This window comes from Magallana gigas, chromosome 4, assembly GCF_963853765.1.
Source record: "Magallana gigas chromosome 4, xbMagGiga1.1, whole genome shotgun sequence".
NCBI classification, from domain to species: Eukaryota; Metazoa; Mollusca; class Bivalvia; order Ostreida; family Ostreidae; genus Magallana; species Magallana gigas.
In genome coordinates, this window is record NC_088856.1 from 55,328,384 (window position 1) to 55,347,837 (window position 19,454).

At 35.0% G+C, this 19,454-nt stretch overlaps 4 protein-coding genes and 1 long non-coding RNA gene across 5 annotated transcripts; 4 read left to right on the forward strand and 1 right to left on the reverse strand.

Annotated features, from left to right (window-relative positions):
* Positions 1 to 1,669: 1,669 nt before the first annotated feature.
* LOC136269617 (ankyrin repeat and SOCS box protein 10-like) lies at positions 1,670 to 3,988 on the forward strand. Its single transcript, XM_034452225.2, has 3 exons — positions 1,670 to 2,422; positions 2,760 to 3,063; positions 3,445 to 3,988. The coding sequence occupies exons 1-3, from the start codon at positions 2,348 to 2,350 to the stop codon at positions 3,888 to 3,890; spliced, it is 825 nt and encodes a 274-aa protein (XP_034308116.2). The 5' UTR covers positions 1,670 to 2,347; the 3' UTR covers positions 3,891 to 3,988.
* Positions 1,866 to 2,340, forward strand: LOC136275111 (ankyrin repeat domain-containing protein 1-like). Its single transcript, XM_066083430.1, has 2 exons — positions 1,866 to 2,218; positions 2,334 to 2,340. The coding sequence occupies exons 1-2, from the start codon at positions 1,866 to 1,868 to the stop codon at positions 2,338 to 2,340; spliced, it is 360 nt and encodes a 119-aa protein (XP_065939502.1).
* Positions 3,761 to 12,850, reverse strand: LOC109618837 (uncharacterized). Its single transcript, XR_010713441.1, has 3 exons — positions 12,703 to 12,850; positions 8,697 to 9,736; positions 3,761 to 3,886 (listed from the first exon to the last, which is right to left on the reverse strand). It is a non-coding gene; the product is annotated as an uncharacterized lncRNA (long non-coding RNA).
* LOC117683223 (uncharacterized) lies at positions 10,971 to 12,623 on the forward strand. Its single transcript, XM_066083112.1, has 2 exons — positions 10,971 to 11,119; positions 11,436 to 12,623. Exon 2 carries the CDS (start codon positions 11,494 to 11,496, stop codon positions 12,025 to 12,027), a length of 534 nt encoding a protein of 177 aa, XP_065939184.1. The 5' UTR covers positions 10,971 to 11,119; positions 11,436 to 11,493; the 3' UTR covers positions 12,028 to 12,623.
* A 902-nt stretch (positions 12,851 to 13,752) lies between the features above and the next one.
* On the forward strand, positions 13,753 to 19,165 carry LOC136269541 (E3 ubiquitin-protein ligase TRIM71-like). Its single transcript, XM_066083043.1, has 3 exons — positions 13,753 to 13,933; positions 14,517 to 14,606; positions 17,076 to 19,165. The coding sequence occupies exon 3, from the start codon at positions 17,099 to 17,101 to the stop codon at positions 18,758 to 18,760; it is 1,662 nt and encodes a 553-aa protein (XP_065939115.1). The 5' UTR covers positions 13,753 to 13,933; positions 14,517 to 14,606; positions 17,076 to 17,098; the 3' UTR covers positions 18,761 to 19,165.
* The last annotated feature ends 289 nt before the right edge of the window (positions 19,166 to 19,454 follow it).

Here is a 19,454-nt window from a genome sequence, read left to right on the forward strand (position 1 = left end):
ACGCCTGTTTGAGTCAACATATTCCAAGTATTGAACATACCTATAGGTTAAAAATCAATAATTCGTTAAATATATATTGTTTTCAATGATTTAAAAAAACCCATCAGATTTATTGATACTTTAATTTTTCAGTAGCCTGTCCAACCGCGTATGGGCATTTTACACGCCTTATCCACCCATCTTCTTAGCATTAAATGCTTCTCATTTATAACTCGACACTTTTCAAATGAGTTGTTTTGTTACTTTTTCATTCTACGTTAATAATCCGCCTGAAGCTACGTAATGTTTAGTTATGACGTCACCTGGCGTAAGAACACACAGTGGAATATAAAAAATTTATCCCATGAGTGATTTCCTGCGCATATTAAGATAAACATGTGATAAAATAATGAATCAAACTTTAATAGATCCAATAATTAATCAAACTTTAATAGATCTTATAACATTAATGAATCAAACTCCATTAGTTCTAATACTGATGTGTGTTGTTGACAGTTTTGAAACTTCAAAACTATATAACAGAAAAAAACTAGCGCACTTCAATATAATTTATTTCATTTCAAGTGTGTCGCCAGTTTCTTAATATATCCGGAATTTCATTAACGTATATTTACTCCATATAAAATGCATGCCTAAAAGTAACAAATACAATGCATGTACATTTACCATAATAGCGAGCACAGCTCGCCAGCGCGCGCCGGCGAGCTCTAAGAACCAGTGGGCGCGGGGAAAAGAACGAGCTAAACTTACAGATTCATCAAACAATTTTTTTGTCTATGTCCCGTAATGCTCTCTATACTCTGTCCCGATTTTTTGCTTCCATCACTTTTTGCTTGATATTTCAATAATAGTAAATACCTTTGTGCTCAAACAACGTTCATCTGCTAATATGAAAAATGTCCAGATTATCTGTTTTGAAAAGCCCCCCTCTACCGCTTCAGGCTTCAATACACATCCCAAAATTGAAAGTCTACGGAGAGTTTGCATTGCAACCGCCATTAATAAGCCCGGATGATAACGTTAAAAAATTGCGCGAGGTATCCCGAGTACTTCCGAATGGAGAAAAGTTGTAAACATTTCCCATTATAAATCTCCGTAAGAAAATTGATTTCGTTTCTGTGAAATTTTATGAGTGAAAATGGATAATTGTTCAATGACGATATCTTGGATATATTCCCTTTCATCGATTTCAATTGTACATGTATTTCTTTAATTCATAGGTATGTGTATTTTTATTAAAAATCATCATCAATTGATGGAAGCAATATATATACTATAATGTTTTCACCCGTTGTGCTATGCCAAAAATAGCCGGTAATTTACGGTGTCTTGAGGTTTTAAGACACTTTTTGAGTACCGCACAAGCTTTGCCAACATTTCAGGAAATCATTTGATTACGGTATATTATCGGTCGAGTAACCCCAGTACACTGATGTATTCGATATATCTCACATGCATATGTCTTGTTAGCTTATGGTTTTTTAAGTAAAATGTTAGTCATGACAAGCTTTGTCGATTTATCTTCGAAAAGAAGTTGTTGTTTGTTTGTTTGTTTTGTTTTTTTGGTTTTTTTTTTTTTGGGGGGGGGGGAGGGGGGGTGTGTTGTTGTTGTTGTTTTGTCTTTGGAAACGCCCCCTGGATCTCATCTTCCCAAGTCAAGGGTTTCTGATCCGCTCCGCTTTATGTAGAGAGGAGCGGATCAGAAACCCTTGACTTGGGAAGATGCCTGGATCCATGATAACGCAGAGTCCGTATACAGAGAGCTATTTATAGAAATCTGTTTAGGATGACGATAAACACAACCATTAATTGGAGCTCCGACTGCTTACAGACGGTGGTTCGGTCAAGTACTCCTCACATATACAATGGTTGACAAAGCAGCAGAGCTTTATCATGCTGTGTGTGAAAATAATGCGGACAAAATCCTAGAACTTCTGGACAGCGGGGCCAATCCGAATGAATATTATGACGACATGGAGAACATCAGTTCAAGCTCCATCCTCCATGTCTGTTGTGGAAAAGGACATCTCGAGTCGATTCGGGTCCTCGTGGACAGAGGGGCCGACATCATGTCACGTGACAAATGGCGGATGTCACCACTGATCCACGCCATCATGCCCCAGTTTACGGAAGTGGTTGAATTCCTGGTAACAAGATGCCCGGATGTTGTCAATATGTGCGATAAATTTGGTAAAGCTCCATTACATTATGCCATTGAGTCAGACTGTGTGGCAATGGTGAACTTGTTGATTTGTAATGGCGCGGATGTAAACATTGGGACAATGAAAGGAATTACCCCTCTCATGTTGTTGTGTTCTAAATCTGACGTACAGAATATGACTCAGAGATGATGCGTCTACTGATAAACCATGGAACCTTAGTTAACTTGAGGGACTTGGCGGCCAAACGCAGTGCTTTACAAGTATATGTACTATAAGCATACGCTAATATCGTCAATCATTTTTATAAATGTAACTTTCGTCACAATTTTCTGTTGTAACATTATTTAACGGATTTACAGAACCTTAAGGAGGCTGGATGGTCAATAAAATGCCTATTTACTTTAAGATTTCAATTATCCTGATATTTTGGCCGGCATAAACAATTAGATATAAATCCAAAATATTTTGCTCTCAAATTTAATATTTAAAATTTTAAATATTTTCTTAGAGGTCTCTGCCCAAGGAGATTTATACAGTATTAAAACGGTCATGAACATCCAATCCAGTCCCTATTTTTACACAACGCACATTTTTCAGTATGCCGCTCTTAAGCTGAAAGTTGAAGCGGTCCAGATTCTGCTAGAGGCGGGCGGTGACCCCAATACTCTGGACGGGGCCGGGGGAACTCCAATGACTAACGTGATCCGCCAGTGTGTGAGAGCTGACGGGACCATCCGTACCGACGACTGTCTGACCATTGTCCTGATGCTACTCCACGCCGGAAGTGATGTCAACATGACAACCTGTGAGGAATGCTGTCCGCTCATGGTGGCCTCGATTTTGAGGTGCCCGACTTTGGTCAAGTTTTTCTTGGATCATGGCGCGAATCCCGGTATTCGATGTAAGTTGGACATGCATTTTTTCATGATTAAACCATTCTAAAACCGTTGTCAAAAATAAAGTGACTTTAATGTCACTGGATTTTATTTGGATCCTTATATCAATCTCTATAATTCATGTTAATTTTTTTTAAGTTGACCCTTAAAGCTTACATTTCTAATATATAAGTTTAATTAATTTAATATATTTTATTTTGAAAAGTTAAAAAAATTAAATATGAACCCTTTACATGTATCTAACCAATATGTCACGTAGACTTATATAATTATATAATATCGTCATGAGGCAATAATAATGGATATTTATGAGAACAATTCTTGTTGTTTCCTTTGAAATGAAACTGATAAACGATAAATTTAAAGCATAAAGTGGTCAATTTTAGTTGCCTGTGGAATAACTCCCATTCTGCCAGCCGTTTGTAACCACGACACCCAGACGATCAGACTTTTGCTTGAATACAACAGTCCTATCAATCTCCCAGGCCGAATCGTCAGGCGGAGAGAGGAGTTCTACTTTGATCCCTGTGAGCTGGCCATCCACTTGGGTTTCTTTGACGTAGTGGAACTGTTATATGATTATGGCTATAACCTATCGAAGTACCCGTATCTAGTTGATCCTATGGGCACTATTGATACTCCTGCGGCGCTCAAAGAAAATACCCTAGCTCTAGGGCAGCTATGTTCGCTAGCATCTAACCCTCATTCGTTGTTTAAAGTTTCAGCTCTAACTATTCGTAAAGTTTTACAGAAGAATTTACACGACAAAGTCAGACTGTTACCTCTGCCATCATCTTTACAGGAAGACTTGCTTTGTTTAGCTGCTCACTGACAAAAAATAAATAAATAAAACAATGGTCAATGAAAGCCTTGTCATGAATTAACAAAAACTTATATATAAATTACTCAATTGACAATTTTGAAGCACCCCCAAAAAATACATTTGTAAGAGTTTACTTTGTTGATAACATGTTATGAATATTAGTTTGATTGATTCGTAATGTTATTACAGACAAAGGCATGTTAAGTTGTTTGTTTTTACATGTAAGTGTATAATTGACTTATCATATTTCTTTTTGAACATATGCATTTATATGTATCACCCATTTGTTTTGAAGGACATCTAGCGATATTGTTGAATAAGGAAATGTTGCTTTCGGTAAATATAAACAAGAAAATGCTTTCTTTGACGATTCAAGCGGGCTATGAAGGTAACGATGATTGCAGAAAAAATTAAATGACCCGCTGACGCGGGTTAAGTATTTTTTTTTTGTAATGTCGCCACGTTCATATCCCTCATGACTCACCAAAAGAAAGCATTTTATTATTTCAATAATCATGACCTTTAAAAGAGACCAATCTTCCCATATTGTTTGTACTTATATTCTGTGTGGGATATAATACACTAAATGGACTGAAGTAAATAAAATTGAATTTTGACTGGATATTGTTTTAAACATAAATCTGCATAATTGCATATCAGATGTAACTATAGTTTGTAAGACTGATACCCAAAAGTTTTGAATATATCGAGGAACCTATCTCCGTAACGGTGAGGTTACAGAAAATCTTGTTTACCAAAATATGTTACATTCTTCTATCAGTTGATGTCGCTCAAGGTTTGAAAAAAGCTAAATGTACCCCATCTTCGCTAGCCAAGGGTTTTCGGTCCACTTTGCTCCCCATAAACCCTTGGCGGATTTCATTGCGAAAACTCGGTGATGTGGTGGCGCTATCTAGCGAGCAACTTGAGTTGCGCCCCTTGCATATTTACATTTTAATCGAATTAAACAACGGGTTATATGTACACTACGGCATTAATACAACTTGAAAACATGTTGACTACCGAATATCGGAACATAATTAACGATGCTATTAAATACGAATTAAGTTATAAACTAAGAAAAGCATGGAATGTTTTATTCATAGTGTTTTGTAAGGACCTGTACCAGGAGTGAAAAAGTCGCGATTTATATCAAAGCTTTCATGTCATAAAACCAGGTATCGTTGTCGTAAATAATGTGAACCAAAGAAATTTAATAAAATAAATCTCATTGAACCTTTAAAAGCAATAACCATAAGCAGGAACGTATATACTAACGGGATGGGCAGCTTCTACATTCGCCATGTTTACTTCCCATGCTATCACGCGAGCCTTGACAAGTTTGTAGAACAACTATGTTCAATCCCAGTAAAATATATAGGTATTTTAATCCATTTGCTAAAAAAAATTCATTTTGGTTGTACAATGGACAAAATTTATTCCAGCACACTTTGCGACAAATTGCATCTTAAGTTTTGCAAATCGATACTTGGTGTACATAAATCTGCAACAAACTTTGCTGTTCTATCTGAATTGGGAAGATTTCCCTTACATTTTGATATCATAAGATCTATGTTAAGTTATTGGTACAGACTTGAGAATCAAAGTCAATCATTTCCACTTTTGTATAATGCTTATTGTGAATCAAAACAGTTGTTTCAACAAAATACTCCCTCCTGGTATGGCTCAATTCATGTTTTAACTAACAGCATTGATGGCACAAACAATTTACTGTCGGTAACAAAACAAAAATTCAAAAGAGCACTTAGAGACTATCTATTTAAATATTTTATTAAAGAATGGAATTCTAAATTCACTATACACGCTGACAAAAAACTAAGTTGCTACAGCAATTTTAAGCAAAATTTTGGCCAAGAGAACTACCTAAGATTACTTAAAAATTTTGAGCAGAGGAGAAGTTTAACTCGTTTTCGCATTTCCGCTCATAGACTTAATATTGAAAGAGGACGATATCAAGACATTCCACGACAAGAAAGATACTGTAATAGATGTAATGTCAAATCAATGGATGATGAAAAACATTTTTTATTCTCATGTGATCATAATAAGGCATTAAGAGATACTCTGTACAAATTAGCTAATGACTCTTGTAAAAATTTTCAATATATGGACAATAACCAAAAATTTTACTGGCTTATGACAACTGAAGATCTACAAGTACTTGTACAACTCAGTGAAATGATTCTTAAAGGTGGAATATATAATGGTTATAATTATATATACAGATTTATTACGCAGTGTATTTACTTTGGTTGGGGGGGGGGGGGGGTTATGTTATGTATAAGCATACTGGCTTGAACACTTTGAGTACAAGTAGACCAGTCTAATCGACTGTGCAGGCACCGTCCCTTGGTACTCTCTGTTTTCAGGCCACTTTGTTTCTGTATAGCTGTTGTATATTCACTGATGTGTAAATCCTATACATATATTTCATTGTATTAATGAAACATTTTGCATATTGTTGCCTGGACATTGTGAGCAGTATTTCATTCATTATTTGTTATAATCATGATATAATTATTATTTTTTTTTAAGAATGTATATGCCCCCTGAGGGCCCTTGATTGGTGAATAAATAAATATATATATATATATAGGTTTTTAAGCGATCTGGTTAGACCATCGTTGGCGAGGCACTGTACTCGAGAACTTGTGTCTTAATTTGTTAAAAGCCCCGAATGATTTACCTAAGATCACACACGTGTTTTCTTTTAAAGTTTATATTTACAAGCACTGCGATTGGACCAGCTACTCGCAGCTGCAGCCAATCATAAAACGGAGCTCGTCACCGAGTTTTTGCAATGAAATCCGCCAAGGGGTTTATGGGGAGCAAAGTGGACCGAAAACCCTTGGCTAGCGAAGATGAATGTACCCTACATCTTTGTATTTTAATATAATAAATATTTAATTGAATTGAATGCTGAAAAAACAATAATAGCAGTCATACTTGTTGGCTGTATATTTGTTTTCGATTGAATGCTATGGATGTGAATTTTAAAACGAGTTACAAATAACATGTAAAATACCGTACACTCTGACTGACAGTTTTCATCCAAATAAAGGAGTTATCTCTCTTTGATAAGCAATAATTCATTGAAACGTATAAAATATAACCACTATTTCGGAGTGCATTAAAATACATTGAAGATCGTCTTAATAAAAACCTGGTTTCCTAATCATGATTTATTCAGCTTAGTTTTAGAATTCTATCTCCGTAGATTTTTAGTGCCTCATCAAGAGGAGCATGGTAAAGCTGTACATACCTATAGAATATATATACATGGTATACATACATGTATGTATATATATATATTCTACATTAGCAAGTAACTCAATTTTTAACCTAAAGTACAGAATCTGTTTTTTAAATACTTAACTTTTTCTTAATTATAAATGACAGGTTTTATCTATAAATTCATACTTTTAAAAAAATAAAAATTCAGTTCAATTTACTTTCTTAAATGAATGGAAACAAAAAAAATTTGAAACTTTCCTAAGATTTAACCTATGTGTGTTCCTAAGATAATTCAATTTTTACCATGTAAATTTAAGAAAACTATTTGGTGCGAGAAAAAGTGGGGGAGGGGGGGGGGGGGGGCAGGCCCTCTCCCCCTGATGCTACGTGCCTGCTCATTTAGAATTAAGTGGACAGAATGTAGGCTATGCTTGTCCACCTCTCGAAAAAAAATGTATTATAACACTATGCTTCGTTTGTCTGCTAAAACAAATGGTACATAGATAAGACTTGATGAATAATATTGAATACTTATTAAACGATCACTATCTTATAATGGAGCCCTGCTCCAACATCAGAATCACCGACCCTGTAGCCATAACTTGGTAGAAGCCTCCTCATTTATCATCAGCATGTGCTTGTTTATCCACTGATTGTCCAACAGTTGACAAAGAAGAGTTTGTTAAAAAAAAATATGAATTGTAAAATTTTTACCCCAAAACATTATGGCCCCTGGGGATGGTAGTCATGAATTGCACAATTTATGCTCCACTATAAAATATATTGTATAAACTACAAAAAGAATATATTATTATACGATTTATTACGGTAAGTAAAAAGTAAAAGAATTCAATCACATTTTTATAAATATTGTGCCCCGAGAGTTTTTAACCGCATTTAATGTCTGCCTATAGCATGTCATGATGTTGTTTGATCAGCACATGAAAGATTAACGATCTAATATACATATAAAGACTAACTGCCGAAATAACTTACGAGTGAGCATTCACAATCAAATCAAAATTAGATCCTCCACGCTCTCGTCAAATACGGTAGCGTGAAGGATCTAATTTTAATTTGATTGCTTGCAGGCACGTAGCATCGTTTTTGAAAGTGTGTGTGTGTGTGTGTGTGTGTGTGTGTGGGGAGGGGGGGGGGAGCAGACTCATCCAAAAAAAAAAAGCAAAAAAAAGGGGGGGATGTTACCAAAATCCTGAAAATCCTAATCCGTTGGGGGGGGGGGGGGGGGTTGGTTATACTTTTCACTTCAATTTCACTGTTTATTTCCTTATTTTCAATTCAATTTTTACAGGGTCACAGAAAAGTGGGGGGTCAACGTTAATTCAAGATTCAGATAAAAAACACATAGAGATAAATGGTGTTTATTAATTTTAATCATAGCTTGTTTTCTTTGTGATATATATATACGTTTGTTGTTTATTTATTTTTTTTTTCAATAAAGGGCAATAACTAGAATCCGTTACAGGTGCGGATCCAAAATTTTAACTATTTTAAAAAACCAATGAAAATGAATTTCTTTATACTACAATGTACAATTACCTTTATTCAATATTGTGGAAATGAACTTGACAACAGGGAATGTTTATCTATTAAAAAAAGAAAATGAACAGCATATCAAAACATCAGCATATTTTGACCCCCCCCCCCCATTTTTTTTGGTGGTATTGTTAGGCTACATAAAATTTGCAAATTTATAAATGATTTGCAACATATTCTTGTATACATTTTATAGTCTGTCTCATGTTACAGTTTCCAGCCATTTTTTTTATGAATTTTAAAGATAATACCGGTACAAATACCTGACAAATTGAAACAAGGGGAAAATTATAATTTTGTCATTCACAATTTGATTCTTCACTATTTTTACCTGGAAAAATTAACATGAAAGAAAACAAATTAATAATGGAAATTTTTTAAATCTTTCTTCATTCCGAAGTAGTTGGGACACCTTCCACACATTTTCAACTTACTCGTCTGGGTACTCTTCATTTTGGTAATTTGGTAAAAAAAAAAAAAAGTATTATGATTGATTGATAATCAAAATATTTTTTAAAAAATGGTGGAAGCAGAGACTTTTGACAGGGTATAATACATAACTGTGTGTTTTTATATTTTCCCTTAACAATGTATTTTATTAAAATAAATATTTCAGAAATACCAGGTTCTGGTCAGAAACACTATGGCTGTTTCAACTGTCCTTATAGAGTAAGACAGAAGGATAGGCACATAATATCGTCTAGAAATAGAGCTTTTATTGCCAAATTAACAGGAAGGACTCCATCACACAGTGACTTTCTCTGTAACAAATGCAGACGTATGTGCCAGCATCACATCAAAAAGAAAACCAGTATCCCCAGCAGGGTACAGCAGGTTCTAGCACAATCCACTGAAGCTCCTCCATTCCGAGTCCTCCATGCGTTCCTCTCCCATTTCCCAGCACAGCTAGAGGACATGCTTCATGCTGCATGTGCAAGCGCCAAGGTCCAAAGCTGGTTGTCGTCCCAGTAGGTGTAAGACATCACATCTTCATCACTAAAGAGGTCATCATCCCTGCTGGAGCTCGCTGCTGTCCAAACCACCTACAACAGAACATAGAAAATCTCAATCCTTTATCTGATTCTACTTTGTTTAATAAATCAGGAATCACAGAACTAGTTAAGTTTTTGCGGAATGTGGTTTTAAAGAAGGAGAGGACAAGATTAGACTTTGATAGCCGCGGGAATCTTGCTCAACAGATTACCAAAGTCTGCTTGGAATTCCAAAAACAGCCTTTGAGAACTTACTGAAGTATGTTGAGGGGAAAGTGAAGGTCACTCCAGTAAGAACAGTGCAGACAACCTTAGCCATATTTCTAATGAAATTAAGAGGAGAGGAGTCAAATCGAATTCTGTCCACTCTATTCAACCTATCCAAATCCGGTGTACATAGAGGTGTGAAATTAATACAAACAGCACTGATGAATGGTGGATTTGTAGCCGAAAATCTGGGATTTGGACATGTTACCTGGGAACATATAATTCAGGAGCACACAAGACCTCTGGCCCAGATGATTCTTGGTGATACAGTTTCCCAGCCAGCAATACTTGTCCTTGATGGTACTTATATAAATATACACAAACATGGCAATTTCAAGTTTCAACGACCACAGGGGCCAAGCCCGTTTTAACATTAATTTCAATGTATCCATACTTTATTTATGGTTACATTGAAATTAATGTTAAAACGGGCTTGGCCCCTGTGTCAACGACAGTCATTCAGTCTTCACAAAGGACGGCCACTGGTGAAGCCAATGATTATTGTGTCCACAACAGGTTACTTTGTGTCAGTACTGGGTCCTTATATTGCTAGAAACAATGATGCTACAATCCTTAACCACATAATGCACAGCAACCTTGAGGACATTCGGAGCTGGGTACAGGAGGAGGACATATTTGTGGTTGATCGTGGATTTAGGGATTCCTTGGACTGTCTTGAGCAGATGGGGATTAATGCCAAAATGCCTTCATTCCTGAACAAAGGCACAGGGACCAAGCCCGTTTTAACATTCATTTCAATGTAACCATTATGGTTACATTGAAATTAATGTTAAAACGGGCTTGGTCCCTGTGAACAAAGGAGATAAGCAGATGTCTACAGAACACCAGTCGATAAGTGACAAAGGTATGGAATATAATTAGTATCAATATATCTTTCAATATAAGATATATTTGTAAAATAAATTAATGCATGTAAATAACCTACTAATCTAAATACCGGTAGTACCATTCATGTTTAAGTAATAAAAGAAAACCCTATTAATAATTATGACTATATGTTCCATATTATGTTTCACAGATACGTTGGGTTGTTGAGTCTGCTAACGCTAGGATCAAGCAATGGCGTTACCTAAGACACATCCTACCTTCCAGTCAAATTCCCTACATTGGTGACTTTGTCAGGATTGTATGTGCCATTTGCAATAGGCAAGTTATTACTAAATAATATAAATATATAAAGATAATATATATAAAAATCTACAGGGTCTTTTATTTATGAATTTATCAAAACTAAAACTTGCTAGACTTTAATAAATTTTTAATAAATATTTTTTTAAAAATTGAGTATCAATTATACATGTATTTCTATTATTTTGCTATGAATATGTAATACAGTTATATCAAATAGATCAGGGATTTTTCTTCTTACAACTTTTAAGCCTTGTATTTTTTTAAATACAGTTTAGTTAAAAAATACACACATGATATACTCATTACTTACTTCCATTTTACTTTAATTCAGATACCTAAAACCCCTTGCTAGTGGAGACACTGAAGAAGACCAGGTCCTTGGTGCAAAAATGGTTTTTCTCTCCAAGCAAGTAAATACCCTTCAGTATCATATACATGTAGAAGAAAACCATCTGGACAGACGATCAGTATGCTGGAAGGAGATTGATGACTTACTGGACTTTCCAACCATGGATGAGGAACAACTTGGAGCCATCACATGCGGTGTATACCAATTGCGTCTATCACCATCCTATGCCCAAGAACATGTAGAGGGAGAATGCAGCATCAAAGTCCACAGAGAGGAGCCAGGCCTTCTTCGTGTAAAACTGCAGAGTCGTCACGTGTCATCAAGATCCTACCTATTGTGGATACAGTATGGTGAGGGTGAAGTCAAGGCTTGGTACTGCAAGTGCAGGGCTGGTGCTCGTGTTGTGGGTATGTGTTCCCATGTTGCTGCCATCCTTTGGTATCTGGGACATGCTCGCCATCAAAGAGATGAAAAACTGGGAGTGCGAGACTGGGGGGAGTTTGTTGATGATGCCACACTGGTGGATGACTCTGACAGCTCCAGTGAAAGTGATGAAAGTGGACCAGAGGAATAGATGTGTGACAAGTATGTCCAGTTTAAGTTGTACATTTACCTGAGTGTACAGTTCTGGGTTTTTCTCATTGTATGTTGACTTTGAGAAACTAATGTTTTGTTTCATTTTTTAATCTGTACTGATATATGAGAGAGAGAGAGAGAGAGAGAGAGAGAGAGAGAGAGAGAGAGAGAGAGAGAGAGAGAGAGAGTATTTTATTGATGAGAGTGAGAGAGAGTTAAATTTCACTTGTATCATGCATAAACAATTGATATGTAAATGATTCAATGTATTATTTCTGCAGCAATTTAATGTTTTATTACTCAAATACTTTGTAGATATAATTGTAATAACTGTAATGTCAGGAAAAATGCATGTTCATACATATCCTGTTACTCCTGTAATTAATTTTTATAAGCTATATAATCAACCATGACCTACTGGCATCTAATTTATTCATCTTTCCTCGCAAATATTATCTATATCAATTGAATACACATCATCGTTGTTATTAGTTATTTCTGGGTTATGGATAATATAATGATTAAGAATTAGCATATGTTTTGTTTTATTTATCGACACTGACTGACTTGATCAGTAAGCTTATAAAAAATAACCTACTATAAAAGTATAGCTATAAGCTTCATAAGAAATAGACAAATTAAATTAAGAAAATATCGATGTTAAAATACTTACACTTTTCATGTGGATTGTAGCTAGAACACTGATGATCGCTGCAAATGTTGTTGTCAAAAACTCCCGAGTAAATTCGAGTTGACAATGTTTTTACAGGAAGCGGTGTCGATTCAGTTCGTTACTGTGCACATACATGTATGGTCCATGTGTATCAATTAAGAGCACCCAGAAGGATAATTTGAATAATTTATTGAGTTTAAAAACTGATTACAGATTAATCCTTTCTAATTATACATTCTGAATAAACAAATATTTTAATTATTATAATTGAGATAATAATTGCTCTTTAGTGCATCAGCCATGTTTATCTACCCTCGATGTAACATGTTAACCATATTGTTATTTGTAATTTTACCGCAGCATATTGCAATAGACAAAATTATTAACACATTTATTTATTTTGATTTCCCTGCACACATATCTTTCAATCATTTGCTGAATAATGCATATGCATGTACACAGCACTGTGCATCGTGATCATTTTCATGCAAATAAGCCGACTTGACAATTAATAAATAACACCATATTTAACAACGTTATACAAGAAAACTATGAGATATATATTAAAAAAAAAAAACATTTCCGGGAAGCACGTATTCTAGAGAGTATATAATGGTACAATTTTCAATATTTGAAACTAGGCCAATTTTCATGGTTTGTGGGTCGAGTTCTTTAAGAAAAATCTGCGCTGCGTGAAAAAGTGGGGGGGGGGGGGGGCAGGCCCCTCCCCACCTCCACCCCACCCCACCCCCGATGCTACGTGCCTGGATTGGGGGATACATAACTTAGACGTTATATGTTGCAACATTTACTGGCATCAAATATATATATATATATATATATATATATATATATATATATATATATATATATATATATATATATATATATATATATATATATATTTGCAAGACTCAGATTGACAAAAAATTGTCGCAAAATAAATTCTTGGTTTGTCTATTTGAAAAAAATCCATAATTAATGATAGGCTAGTACATTACGGATTCTTAAAGATATGCCGCCCTATAATTGCAGGTAATCGGATAAAACCTATCTATGCTTCAATTATTTACATGATTTATTACTTGTATTTAATCAGGGGCGAAACATCTCAGAGCACGTGTGTAACGAGGGCGAAACTACCCAGTTCCTCTTATATAGAGACAGGGGACCAGTCAACAGACAGACAGAACAGACGACAGTAGACGCGATGGAGTCGGAGAAAAACTAGGTGTGGAAGAAGAGATATAGAGACCTACACATCAGGGAGTTTAATTTTATATACCAACTCATAAGATTGGAATCACAAAAGTGTTCTTCCGATCACACACATATGATAACATCAATTCATATGTCAAACGTTATGTTGAAGTTCATAAGCCAGACTTCATTTCTGTCGGCTAGTTCATGTTTATCATGATACTCATCAACCTTTTCAATTTAATTAAGATGAATAAGATTATCTTAACTGTCCTTTAACAATTAACTACATGTAGCACGAAGTATCATGCGCGGATCCGGGGAGGGGGGGGGGTACGAGGGATATTTTTTGACAAGCGCTTAACCTGTTAACGCTTGTTTCATACAGTAGGCTAGTTGTTCTATTGTGTATAGAAAATAGACCTCCTGTCTAAAACAGGCGCCTGTGGATATTTTTGGTAATTTCACTATGTATAACTAAGAAATGAAAAAAAAAACGAAAAGAGGGGATGTTTCGGACACCCCCCCCCCACCCCGATCAGCGCATGATGTATTGAATCTCGTTTTGGGGTTACTCGGAAGTTTTATTTAAACCAATCACGTGATTTTTACAGGCTGCCAGGGAGAACCATCAACAAGGAAGTGTAAACAAATGGTAAACATTAAAGATATGTCGCCATTTTGAGTTAAAGGCCTTTATAAAGGTGTGTATAGTTCGTTAAATGCGTTAATTATTGTCAGCTGTTAGTTTCTGATTGTTGAAAATTTAAATCTAATGCTTATAATCTTTAATTTGTTTCCATTGAGTATAAATGTTCTATATCAATGAATATTGCTGAAATGTATCAGCTTACATTAATTGAAAATTAATGAAGAAAATATGAACAGATTTTTTGTTTGAATAACAAAAATAGACAAAAACAGCAACCTGTAGCTTTTTTTAGGTCACCTGAGTCACTCAGGTGACCAATTGCAGTTGGTCTTCATTCGTCATCATGACTGTGTGCGTCGTCCGTCGTGCCTGCATGACACTGCATGTCTGCATTAAATTAACAATAAATTAAAAAATTTTAAAAATCTTTTCTACACCCATACATACATGTATGAGGGAAATGCATGGTTATGATGTACATGAAACCCTCTACCAAAATTTTGAGCCATATAGAGTTAATGCATATTGTGTTTTAAATTCTTCTTCTCTACTCTCACACATCTGTATGAAAAACTGACTTAGTAATTTTGTTAACCTGGATGTTCTCTACTAAAATTAAAAATTTCATGTCCCCTGGAGTATGGGTTTTGACTGTAGGGCCTAGGTGGATGTTTAGTGTAAAAGCATATAATGTTTAAAAATTATATTCTCAACTCCCACTCACCTGAAAGGAAAACTCACAGAGTAAAGAATGTTTTAGACCAGGAAGCCCACTATGAAAATCATAAACTTTATGTCCCCCGAGGTAGGGGTTCTGACTCTAGAGCAGGGCCAAAATAGTCATATAGTGTTCAAGCATTTAAATGTTGAAGAAAATAGTCATCTTTACTTCTGCTGATACTGAATAAAAGCTGACTGCATTATTATAAAGAAGGAAAAAAAGCCATCTAACATTTTTTTTTTAATTTCATGTCTCCAAGTGAAGGGATTTGATAGGGCGGGGCCAAAACACTCATCTAGTGTATAGGGTAGAGGTTCTTAATGCAAGGTGTGGCCAAAATGGTCAATTAGTTTAATATATATAATATTTAAAAAACGTCTGCATGCTGACACAAAATAAAAACTGACTGCATATTTAGAAAAAAAAACTTTAAGCTGTCATCTTTGATGATATATCATGTCACCTACATATACATGTAAGGCAAGGGTTATGGCTGAGGTGGGGTTATAAATTTGTCTTATTATTTTATTCTGCTCAGGAATTTCTATGAAAGAAATAAGCAAATTCACACATTTAAAAAAGAGAAAGAATGAAGCTGTCTATCAAAATTAAGACGTTGTAAAACCATTTGGAAAGAGTTCAGTTTATTTATGAAAACATATGCACATAAAATATATCTTGAAAGTTAACAAATATGGGGACATTATTTTATATCAGAATCTTGCATCTTTTCAATATCAGGTCATGCACTCTATTATGATTGTAAGTTTTTTGCAAAAGTTATAGGTTTCATTGTCCTTTTTAAAAGATTTCAGGCAGGGAGGTGGTCTGTACAATATTATAAATTTCCTACTCCAGAATTAAACTTCACTAGATACATATATATGAGACTTAAACGAGTTTGTATGTGGTACTCATGCAGGTGACTGTCAAGGCCGATTGGCCTCTTGTTTATTAAAATAAAATCTGAACTGTAAAGGAATGAAATATTTATTAGTAACTAATGAAAACTCTATTTAAAAATTTATACAAAAATATATATTTTTTTAAATATGTTACTATTTAGAATTAATATAATGAAATATTGTAACAAAATTTACAACAATTAAAGTAAAAAAAAAAGGCAAACAAATATATGTGTACAATATATTTTAATAGTAAAGATTTTTTGAATTCATTTGATGCAGTAGTAAGTTTTAAAAGCAATTATCTATTATGAGATTTTTACGAAGACAAAATTAATGCACTTTTTAGGACTCATATTCATATATTTACATTTTCCAGTGTCTTTGCCTGTGATAAAACTACGTATTGATTTTGTACTATATAACCCATAATACAAATGACGCCAAATCGAGGCGCCAGCAGGGTTTGCTTATTTATATTTAAATATATAATCGTATGATGGCTTAAAATTCTATAAATATAAGTAATAAGGAATCATTCTTTGAATACTATGAGATGATAATTTCGGTCGGTCTATCATAAAGCCCTTTGGGCTTTATTGGATTTGATCACGCCCCGACGGAAATTATCACCTCATAATACTTAAAGAATGATTCCTTATTCCTTATATAAATCTGTCTTTCAATAATGAAGTTGAGTTTCAAAAGAGATTCACTGCTTCAAACTTCTAAAGTTTAAATAAAATGATAATGTAATTGTCCTTAACAATGGCGTTGTTATTTGAAGGAAGATGATAGAAACATTTCTGTTAAGACTTTTTCTGAACTCATCTCACTTATTACATGTAAGTTTTATTGTATATATAATTAAACCAAATTTTGTTTGATTTTTCAGAACATGAATAAAAGTGTCTGACCATGGACCCTGAGTACAGCCTTCAGGATGTGGTACGGTGTCATCTCTGTGAGACCCCGGGCCCCCCTATGTTCTGTGTCATTTGTAACAAATATCTGTGTAAAGCATGTGAGGGGGACCATTTATCTGATCTATCCAAAGAACACAAAGTGGTACCATTTAAAAAGAGAGGATATACTCCAAAGTGTCAAAAACATCCCTTAAAAATATGTGAACTTTACTGTGAGCAATGTGACATTCCTATTTGTGCAACATGTGCTTCCTCTGAAGAACACAACGGCCATCAATTTATTGAAATAACTAAAACCATGGACAAGAAGAAAGAAATAATTCAAAAAGATTTACAACAACTAGAAAAATCCATTTATCTTCAATACCAAGAGATTGCATCCATTATCCCAGTCCAGAAATCTGCTCTGAATGAAAACTCCCAGAAATTAACAACAGAAATCGACAAACATGGAGAAGACTTGCACAGAGAAATAAACACCATTATCAGAAACATGAAATCTAACATGGAGGAAACGGACACCAAACACCTGGCTGTCTTAGACAAACAGGAAGATGAAATTAAACACACCATTTCTGAAATCACACAGACCATTACTGAACTAAAGACATTACTGGACTCCAATGATGTCAGCCGTGTCTCTGCCTACAAATCCAGGAATGATGAATTTAGAAGATTGCCTCCTAAACTCACAGTGTCCTTACCAAGTTTTACCCCTCAGAAGATCAACAAAGAACAACTTTATCAACAGTTTGGTTCTCTGTCAGCGTCATCTATCAAAACAGAAGAACATGGCTACACCATGGAATCTCCCGGTGCTGAGTCCTCTCCCCCGGACAGACCGCTCATTGATGTACCACGGATCATCACACAGATAAACACCGAGTATAGAGAATTAGGCGGTGTGTCCTGTCTGAGTGATGAGGAGATGTGGACGTGTGGTGATGATGACAAAATCATGAGACTGTACAACCTCCGTGGGGAACTAGTGAAGTCAGTCCAAACCAAGTCAGGGAACCATCCATGGGACATAGCAGTGACAAGGAGTGGGGATCTAGTTTATACTGATTACAGTGATAGAACTGTGAACATAGTGAAGAATACACAGATACAGACAGTGATCAGACGACGGGGGTGGAGACCTCACCGTGTCTGTAGTACCTCCTCTGGTGACCTCCTGGTTGTCATGGACAGTGATGATCATAAACAAACAAAAGTTGTGTGTTACTCTGGCTCCACAGAGAAACAAAGTATTCAGTACGACGACAAAGGACAACCTCTCTATTCATCTGGTGGATACAGTAAATACATCAGTGAGAACAGGAACCTAGATATCTGTGTGTCAGACTATGACGCCAGTGCAGTAGTGGTGGTCAATCAGGCCGGGAAACTCCGGTTTACCTACACTGGTCGTCCCTCTACTACCAAGGTATCATTCGATCCATTCGGCATCACAACAGACAGCCAGGGTCAGATCCTGACAGCAGACTATAACAACCACCGTATCCACATCCTGGATCAGGACGGACAGTTCCTCCGCTACATTAGCAACTGTGATTTACAGTGGCCATGGGGTTTATGTGTGGACACCAGAGACAACCTCTTTGTGGCTGAGTACATCACAGGTAAAGTGAAGAAAATACAATATGTGTAGAACATTACACAGCAGTGTAACATTGTTTATATGTATTACATGTTGACAAACTGACTGTATATATTATACTTGTTTGTGTATAACAGTTAATTATCTGTATTATATAATTAGTTTATGTTAATAAATAAACACCTTCATATATTCTGTACATACCAACAATACTATTGTTTAGTTTCTCTTTGTAAATCGTAACAAACTCATTGTTTTTGTGCAGTGATTTTAATGGTAAAAAATGACAGCATAAATATTTTACTTTCCAAACAAACTATTATATATACATGTGTATATATATATATGCTTGTCATTAAAAGTTGAAAAGATTACAATCAAACATTCTGTTTAATGAACATTGTATATCAAGAATGAGAACAAGTGAATGTTTGAAAAAAAACCCATTTAATTTATGTCATTCTGTTGGATGAGTATATCATTGTGTATAATAAATGATTTGTGTACAATTATGTGATCTTATGTTTTAATTATTTTTATTACCTAATCAAAGGGATTTTGTTGTTTTATTACAAATTAAATATTTGCGTTAAATATTAAAAAATTAATTGGATTTTCAGATTTAATTGGATGGAGCAAAATGTCTGAATGTTTGCATTATCAGTTGGAAATTTTAAACTCTGTAACATTTAATTCTAAGACTATTTTGAAGCAATGCTGATTGTTGCATCTTAGATCTGAGATG